At 31.7% G+C, this 9,215-nt stretch overlaps 2 protein-coding genes across 2 annotated transcripts; one reads left to right on the forward strand and one right to left on the reverse strand.

The window, feature by feature from the left end:
• Positions 1-2,004: 2,004 nt before the first annotated feature.
• LOC148229536 (transmembrane protein 184C) lies at positions 2,005-6,284 on the forward strand. Its single transcript, XM_088196603.1, has 6 exons — positions 2,005-2,338; positions 2,397-2,636; positions 2,718-2,999; positions 3,075-3,177; positions 3,259-3,433; positions 5,380-6,284. Exons 1-6 carry the CDS (start codon positions 2,067-2,069, stop codon positions 5,649-5,651), a joined length of 1,344 nt encoding a protein of 447 aa, XP_088052729.1. The 5' UTR covers positions 2,005-2,066; the 3' UTR covers positions 5,652-6,284.
• nSMase (neutral sphingomyelinase) lies at positions 5,681-8,320 on the reverse strand. The gene is made up of 7 exons (XM_088196604.1): positions 8,109-8,320; positions 7,784-7,833; positions 7,539-7,712; positions 7,289-7,472; positions 7,066-7,220; positions 6,795-7,005; positions 5,681-6,728 (listed from the first exon to the last, which is right to left on the reverse strand). The coding sequence occupies exons 2-7, from the start codon at positions 7,813-7,815 to the stop codon at positions 6,294-6,296; spliced, it is 1,191 nt and encodes a 396-aa protein (XP_088052730.1). The 5' UTR covers positions 7,816-7,833; positions 8,109-8,320; the 3' UTR covers positions 5,681-6,293.
• Positions 8,321-9,215: the final 895 nt, after the last annotated feature.

Consider the following 9,215-nt stretch of genomic DNA (forward strand, 5'->3'; position numbering starts at 1 on the left):
TAACCATATTCAATTTTCATTCTAAAATAATTGTACAAAGACAATATATGCAAATAAATTTATAAATTTTATTTATATTAATATTAATTTAATTTGTAATCCATATATAGGTAGTGTGAAAGCCTATTTATATATGTATAGATTTTATTATGGGCAAAACTTGGCGGCACTCTTGTAACAATAAGCAACGGCGGTGGAGCCACGTCCATCGTTTACTTTTATATTCTTATATGTAACTATGATATTTCACTAATAAAAAAAACTGCAACGGCTAAATCTGTGATTAATTTCTACTCTTCATTGTTGTCAGCAAAACAGATTATTTGATTTGTATATTTTTCCACTGTAATTATTTTTTTATATTCCTACCCTAATATATCCATCTAAGTTTTTTACATTTTAATTATCATCCCCGTCATATTTTTTCATAAAATATAATAAAAATTTAAATCGATTCACACATGCCTAAATATCACAAAACTACGATCATGTCAGAATTTCGAGTCCATTTATAACAGTAATAAGTACATAGTAATCTTACTAAGAATTGTATTTGTGTTTTGGTTGACGGTGGTAATAGGTGGTAATTACACATATATTAAGCCGCTACAGTATTATTTTATTGAAAGCTATATAGTTTTGAAGCGGTCACGGGGTTACGCTTCTATATTTGTAGTTATCGGCAGGTCCGGTTGACGATCTGTGATAGGACGTTTGTACAGCGAACTGTACAAAGTGGCCCTTATGAATCTTCCGGTACGTTCTTGACGCGTCCTGACTGGGATCCTTCGACAGTCGTCGATATTAAACCTCGAGCGCGTGTCCTGGAGGTGATTGCTCAGACAGGAGGCGAGGCGTAGAATCCGTGTAGTCCAGTGAGTGTTGCAGTCAGAAGTCCATAGTCGAATGTGTCTGTGTGAGCCTTTTAGCGCCGCCTTATAATCCCGGTCGGGTGCGCAACAGTATCCCCACTCCGCGCGTTGCTTGCGGTGGCGGGGGTGCGGTGTAGTTGTACAACGCCGCTTAGTTCGGGTGCACGGCTCAGCGGGACAATCACTTTCACTTATGCTGCGTCACGGACGGTCGTCTCGGGGTCCCCATAGTTTGCATGTTATTTAAATATATTAATAAACGACGAATGAAACAACACCACCCGTTGTCTCCTGTCAAGGTCTAGCAAAAAAACGTGCTGCCCTTCGCCGCCGTCACGTCAGCGTTACAAGAGTGCCGTCTAGTTTTGCTTATAATGAATAAAATAAATAAATTTATACGCTTCTAGTGTCTTAATCGACAAATACAGAAATAAATAAAGTTTATATTCGTTGCCTAATTTTACACTTACATACGAAATAGCATTTATCAAACAACCGGATATCAGTTGATATGCTTTTATTTATAGAAATAATTTAGTATGTGTTTTAAATAAATACAAACAGTAAATTAAGGTGATTATCACTACGCTAATTTTTTAATAATTACTTTTAAATTAAAAATATAAATGTTAATATTTTATAATGATTTATTTTTGGTTATACCTAATGTAATAGATAATATAAATTATAATATTTAATAAAAACAGTAAAATACTTTTTTTATTTAGGAATACTAGTGTATTTCACAATATAAATATTTAGTACGCAACGAGACATAATAAGGCTAATATTATTTTTTTTGTTTTATGTTTGTATTCTATTTCGTAATACTCTGGTAATGTGAATAGCTGCATATTAAATACTACTAAGACGAAATTATATTTTCAGATACACAAAATTGATTTTACTTTTATTGCACATACCTGAGAAATAAGTATCTTAATCATAGAGTGAAAAAAGCCTCTTTTACTTTTTATTACTAAGAGAATTATTAAAAAATACGTTAATTATGTTGTGTTATTGTCGTAATTTTTTTATTTTATTAAAAATTTTATCACTTCTACTTCGTTACGCCTTACAATTTTTAAAATAATTATAATGACGCCATTTGTTTAACTATGGCCGCCACGCCCATTGTGCCGTGGCCAAGAAGTCGCTGTTGCTGTCAGATGTCAATGTCAGCTGAGCGGCGTGATGTGTTTTGGCAGCGGAGGCTGTTGCCGTGCATGGTTCGCCGCATGGCGGGCCTGGTTACGACCCCTATGTGCCGCTCTCTACTTCATCGTCATCATCACGCTCGTACCCATCCTGGTCGTGAATTCGATGCGTAATGGCTTTAACAAACGCGACCAAGCGTCTCTGATAGGCGGCGCCTTCGTGCTGCTTGCTATTCCCATTTCAATATGGGAAATCATACAACACATGGTCTGTTACACAAAACCGTCCCACCAGAAACACATAATTAGGTAAATTCGTCGCTTATCAACAATACGCAATAGATGACTAATATAATATCCATTGTAGGATATTATGGATGGTTCCAATATACGCGGCGAACGCCTGGCTCGGATTAGTATTTCCGGAACAATCCATTTACATGGATTCGATGAGGGAGTGCTATGAAGCTTATGTCATTTACAACTTTATGAAGTTTCTTCTTAACTTCTTAAACGAAGACACCGACTTAGAGGCATTCTTAGAGACAAAACCGCAAGTTAGACACTTTTTCCCATTATGTTGTTTACCACCGTGGGAAATGGGAAGGTATATATACATTTTTGTTATAATAATGAATTGCATTATTTTTATCAAAAATAATTAACCCCAAGTTCAACTTTATCGCAGAGAATTCGTACACATATGCAAGCACGGAATTTTACAATACACAGTTGTAAGGCCTTTGACAACTGTAATATGTGTTATTTGCGAATTGAGCGGTGTGTATGGCGAAGGAGATTTCCGTGGCGACGTCGCCTTTCCCTACATGGTCGCCATTAACAATCTATCACAATTTGTGGCAATGTATTGCTTAGTATTATTCTACAAAGCTAACTCTGAAGAACTGAGACCGATTAAGCCAATCGGAAAGTTTCTGTGTATTAAAGCTGTTGTATTTTTCTCATTCTTGTAAGCTACTGTGTTAATTATTTATTTTTGTTACAAACACGCTAAAATTAAATTAATATTTATTTATATTTTCAGTCAAGGGGTTATTATTAATATTTTAGTATATTATAATGTCATTTCATCAATATTTAACACAGACGACCATGATACTATCACAACACTTGCATCTAAATTACAAGTATGTGAATTTACTTACAATCACAATATATTTTAATTTATTTAATTAATTTTAAACATTGTACAAATTATATTATTTCAGGATTTCTTGATCTGTATTGAAATGTTTTTAGCAGCAATTGCACATCATTATAGCTTTACGTATAAAAGTTATGTGATATCCATAGATGACACTCCTACGTGCTGTGGTGCTTTTGTTGCAATGTTAGATCTATCTGACGTAAGAAGTGACATTTCAGAACACTTTGGCGTAGTTGGTAAGAACAAGTCTTTACTAAACAATATTTTTTCTTCCAATGAAATTGGATATCAGTGAAAATAGTCGTCATACAATTGAATTATTAAACTTACAATAAATCTATGCAAGATAGGTATAAAAATGAAATCTAATCTAATAAAACTGTTATAGTTGTAACAGTGGCGTAGCAATGGTGGGGACCGCCCTGGGTGACACTTCTTGGGGGCTGCATTTTCGCAATGGAAGGACCGATCGTGTAATGTGGTTTTTAACCCTTTGAATAATGAACTAATTTATACACATTTGCTAGTATACCCCTGGTAGTGAGTTTCTTTTATGTATTTTTCCATAATTATTTCTCTTGTTATTTATTTATTAGTTATTATACTATATTGAATTAAAGTAAATTATAGAAAAAAATATCAGTGATTCTCAACGTTTTATTGCTTGAATTTATTTTACTACTTTTTTTGTATTAGTAGGTTTTAATAATTTATTTAAACACTTCTATTATTCAATTTCGTTAATTAATTTTATATATTGTTCGGCTTTTGTGATTTTTTACATAATATGTGAAGGTATGTAGCATAGCTGAGGGGGGGGGGTGAAAAAGAGCCACTTGCCCTGAAAAGTTTTGGCATATTGAAGACATACACTAAGTTATACACTCTTAGGTAGGTCAGATTTTATATTAAATATTTGTATTGGGGAGGGGGGGAGACAAAGTTAAGGATCGGCCCAGGCAGCACAAACCATAGCTACGCCACTGAGTTGTAAATAACAATTATTTTATTTCATGACAAGCAAATATATTAATCTTTTGAGATTTAGTGATTAAAAGTTCAAAGTTCCAAATGCATATTTTATGCACCTAAAGACTGTTGTAATATCAAGATAAGTGAATTCTGATAATAAGATTCGATATAATCATGTATTAAATAAGTATATATGATTATATTTTATTATCTTGTTATACCAATAATAAAATACACATAAAAACTAAATTCCAATGAAGCAAAAACAATTTCAATCCCCAGAAAGTTTAAAGAAAAAAGGCAGAGATGGATGAATGATAGTAGGTACAAGTGCTAAAGTGAGTTTATAAAATGTAAGTTAAATTATCATATTCCTAACCACAAAATGTTTTCTTTATCGTTGTATATCTTGAGGTGTGGCAATTTAATTTCCGGATTGACCCTACGAAATGAACCACAATTTTTGTGAAACAAAAATTAGTATTTATTCAAAGTGATTTATTGTAATAGACTTCTTGCAACATTCTCAAGGTTTTAGAAAACATTTGATAACCGTTCCTAAAGCTTTCAATTCAATGGTTATATATTTCTTAATATTCTTTATGTACTTGTACCAATAATTATGAATGACCCGAATTTGTACATAATAATTATTGTATATATTATAATTAGGTATTATGTAGCAATTAGATAAAAAAAATCATGGTCATGACTTCACTTATAGGACATCAACGAAATTGTTAATTAAAATAGGATGTAGTTAGACTAGGTGCGCACTAGGCAACTTGGCTGCCGTGAGATACGCCGCGTACGCGGCGTATCTTACGCACCCAATACATTTCTATGCGCTGTCTGTCTTTTCTGGCTACGGCAGCCAAGTTGCCTAGTGCGCGCCTAGCCTTACTACTTTTGAAACAGCCTCACTCGGTCCCAATATTCCATGTGTGTCGAAATTGGAGATTGACTGGGGCTTCTCTATCCTGTTGTCGTCAGAGTATCTGCATACTCCCATATCGAAGATTATCAACTGAGCCAGTTTTATCACGCCGTGATTGCATAAATCTGCAGGTTGAAAGTCGAGGGCCAGATATTACCCGGCTTTCGGAGTCTGATTTGATTTGATACATCTATTTAATTTTAGCTCTAATGACGGGAACTAAATTGCCACTATATAAATCTAGTGAATTTATGTTTTATTATTTAATTATAGGTAGTTCATTGAGTAGAAGACTAAGAGGAAAGACAGCATATCATTTGGCAAGAGGTGATGATGAAAGTTCAAGACTGGTAAATGAAACGGCTCCTTCTACGTCCAGCGCAGCCACATCAATTAACAGTCCAACTTACACTGACGAAGTGTATTCACCGAGCGAGGGAACTGATGTGTATATCAGAACAGCATATGGATCGACAGGTAATACGGAATCGACGCTCAACCCTGAGAGCAAATCTGATGTTGACAATTTGAATAAAAGTTGTTAAAACTATTACAGAACAATAATAATTATCAATTGATAAAATAATATTTATATTTATATGGATCTCAAATTATATATATAAAAAAAATTTGGAGGCTTAAATATCTTTAAAATTTTATAATATTTTTTTTTATTTTATTTCCAATTGTATTCCTTATAAACGATTAAAATAAACATATATTTACTAACACTTAATTATATAATATTTACATTTCTTTTAGTTTTAATATTAATAAACAAAATTTATATGCATATATTTTATATAAAAATACTTAGTTTATCTTAATAATATCAGCAATATTACGTAAGCGTAATGGATGGAGCAATAAGAATGTATTTCGTCGGTAACAGTGATGACTAACTCGTAATTTCAAGACTGCATTTTATATGTACATGTTTCATGTGTTTTTTATAAATTAAATTCACTATTAGTTTCATTACGTATGTTTTAAATATGAAGAGTCAAGTTGTTCATCACTGTAACATATACTTTACACCTATATCTCATAAAGAATAAAAATAATAATTATGTATGTATATATAAGAAAGTGCTAATTATCAAGATGTATGTATGATATTTTTTTGCAATTATATATAAATGTTAACTTTTCTAAATAAATGAAACATAGTTTCGTAATAATTGTCGTTATTTATCTGTCGCTAACAAATTATTATGAATAATCTGCATAGCTTGTCCGCCAGCTAATACGCCATTTCGTTCCATACGATTCCATAAAGTACCCATGAACAAAAAGTAAAACATCAAAACCACTATCAAAAGCCTGGGAATGTCTACAAAGGTCCGTTCGGCCATGCCGACGGTGCATAAAAGTAAAATAAATATACATAAAGCGTACAACAAATATCTATAGGCAGAATGATATAAAGTTGCCATAGCATCTTCACAGATTGAAATTGCATTTCCTAAAGTTTCTGGATATCCCTTAGATGGATATAAATCAATAATCGACGGTTCCTTTATGACTTCAAGTTGAGCTGCAACTGCATCATGATCGGAATATGAAAAAGTGCAACCTGGCACTTTTCCAGTCAACGGCAAATCGTAACTATTCACGGAAACCTATAGCAATATTATGTAGTGAATATATTTATTTATTTTATTTTATACTTCGACAAATATACTTACAGTACAATTTCTACCCGGATGATACAAAATATAATCAATCCTCTTTCCTTCCGGTCGTCGAAGTGCTTCCGAAGGATTTGTATAAGTATTACAAGCCGTCTCATTGGTTCCTTGTAATATGACGCACTTTTCTTTCTCTTTATCATCTTCGTTTAAACGTTCCATTAACGCATTAGAAGTATCATTGAGTGAACCGGTCTCGCAAATCAATCTAAAATTAATAATCATAAAAGGAAACCTTATAATAATTTAATATATATTTTATATTAACCTGAAAGCTAAATCATTGGGTTGTGAATTTAAATCTCCAGCCAATATTACTAAGTCAGCATTGTAAGAAGTAATTTTTATGAATTCTGCAGTATCAAACGCTTGTAAAACTCGATGAGCAAGGTATATATCTTCGATGCTATATTCAGCATGTAACTAAATAATAATAAAAACATATAAATTACGATTAATATTATATTATATAACTCCAATCAACATCTTACGTGAGCTGTATAAACATTGATATAAAAATCATCACATTTGATCCTACATAATCCGACGCCTTTTCCACCAAACCAGTCTCCATGATGAACCATGTGAAAGTATCCATTTAAAGACCAAGCGTGAAAGAAGACCTCTTCTATAGGCCACTTAGATAAAACGCACACACCTGACCCAAAAACACCGCTAAAATAAAAATTCAATATAAATAACAAAAATTAACAAAATATATAAGATACAATCAAAATATACCTATAGAAATAGTGGGAATAAGGTAAACAATTGCGTGCTTTATTTTTTATGAGAAAATAATCTTTTTCATCCCAGACTTCTTGTAAACAAACAATCTCTTGAGTCCCTTTCGATAGATAATCGGCAATCGCTGCCATTCGCTTAGTTCTATCTTTAGATACAAATGGAATACCCCTAAAGTGTATTACAATAAATAAATACAAGTAGATTTTGTGAGATCAAAATAAATTATGAAATAAACAAACCAGCAGTTCAGAGTGAAAACGTTGACCTTCATTTTTGCAGGAAACTTGATCTATAAACAATCAAATTATAATGCCAAATTTAATATAGATCACTAAATTCTAAACAATGGCACAAAGATATGGTGACAATATTTTGAAAATAGCAAGAGGACAATAAAAATAGAAAGATCATCTCGAAAATTTTTCATTTATGGAAGCTGAAAAAATTATCAGCTCGAACATTTTTTTCAAGGATAATCCTCCCCAGAGGAGGACGTCGAGTCACCTTAACAAAGAGAACTAATAATACGCCACGTAATTTGTGCAAAAATATTTTGAAACACACTTAAGTCGTTTATCTCTGTTACTTTGCGTTGCACTTGACAAGATAGCAAGTTGTGACGTTGACTTAAAAGTCCCTCAACGACAGGCACTGTCAAAACTTGATAGTTTAGATTATTTTTAAGACAATAGCAACTTAATTGTTGACCATATGTTCAACTACATAAAGCAGATATATTATTACTTATAAAGCAGCAATAGAAACACAAAGAATACATAAAACGGCCGTTGCGTACGAATAAGCATATAAAAATTTAAGCCGTTTGCAGTGCTAATTTGACTTGGGCGTCGAAAGCCTGAACTACTACCCGACAGAACCGTACTCGTATTCATCATACATGTACATTTTTTAAAGAAAAGATATTTTAAATAATAGTTTAGTCGTTATTATAATCATTTTAAAATTAAAATAAGCAATTGTAACTCACAAATATTATTAAATTCCAAAAACAAAAAAAATATATATTTTTGTAAATTTAGTCACACACGCTCGTTTCCGATTTATCACCATCGTATTTCGTTTGAGAATATCAATTAGGTTTATTTAATTAAAATAAAAAAAAATTCAATTGAAAATGTATTTATTTCCGCTATATTATTATATATTAAGATCCGCAAGTTTTATTAATATTGATAAAAAGAACTGCAAAGGAAAGTGCCAAACTTCCTTAAATACAATATTTTTATAAATATACAATATACCATTTATGTACTGACAAAATTCACTAATTGCGAAAACTCTTTACTGAGACATACCAATTTTAAAAAAGCCTTTAAAAAGATTTTTTGTTTAAATACCAATACAAATAATTTTTCAAAATCAAGATGCTGGTATGTAGTACATAAATAAAAACTAATATTTGACAACAATTATAATTTTTTTGTAGGTGTCAATTTTATAAAAACTGTGGTTAGTGACTTTTGTCAGTATAGATACGATTTAAACACTACATGTAAATATCTAACATACAATAATTATTTTTACAAAATTACTAACCATTAAAATGGATTAGTTTATTATAATAATTGCGTTTCTTTAACTTTTTACAATAGAAAATATATAATTAAAAATTATAAATATTAAGGTCGGAATACAGCAGTATTGTAAAAT

This window comes from Plectrocnemia conspersa, unplaced genomic scaffold (assembly GCF_051122295.1).
Source record: "Plectrocnemia conspersa isolate PC_06_02 unplaced genomic scaffold, ASM5112229v1 ptg000011l, whole genome shotgun sequence".
Taxonomy (NCBI): Eukaryota; Metazoa; Arthropoda; class Insecta; order Trichoptera; family Polycentropodidae; genus Plectrocnemia; species Plectrocnemia conspersa.

What these genes read in the sequence shown, in the direction of transcription:
- LOC148229536 (XM_088196603.1), top strand. Translation starts at nt 2,067, where the DNA reads ATGTGTTTTGGCAGCGGAGGCTGTTGCCGTGCATGGTTCGCCGCATGG. An exon ending in GTTGTATTTTTCTCATTCTT is followed by an intron (nt 3,000 to 3,074) that starts GTAAGCTACTGT and finishes TTATATTTTCAG; the next exon opens with TCAAGGGGTTATTATTAATA. An exon ending in AGAACACTTTGGCGTAGTTG is followed by an intron (nt 3,434 to 5,379) that starts GTAAGAACAAGT and finishes ATTTAATTATAG; the next exon opens with GTAGTTCATTGAGTAGAAGA.
- nSMase (XM_088196604.1), bottom strand. Translation starts at nt 7,815, where the DNA reads ATGAAGGTCAACGTTTTCACTCTGAACTGCTG. An exon ending in CCCAATGATTTAGCTTTCAG is followed by an intron (nt 7,006 to 7,065) that starts GTTAATATAAAA and finishes TATTAATTTTAG; the next exon opens with ATTGATTTGCGAGACCGGTT. An exon ending in ATCCGGGTAGAAATTGTACT is followed by an intron (nt 6,729 to 6,794) that starts GTAAGTATATTT and finishes ATATTGCTATAG; the next exon opens with GTTTCCGTGAATAGTTACGA.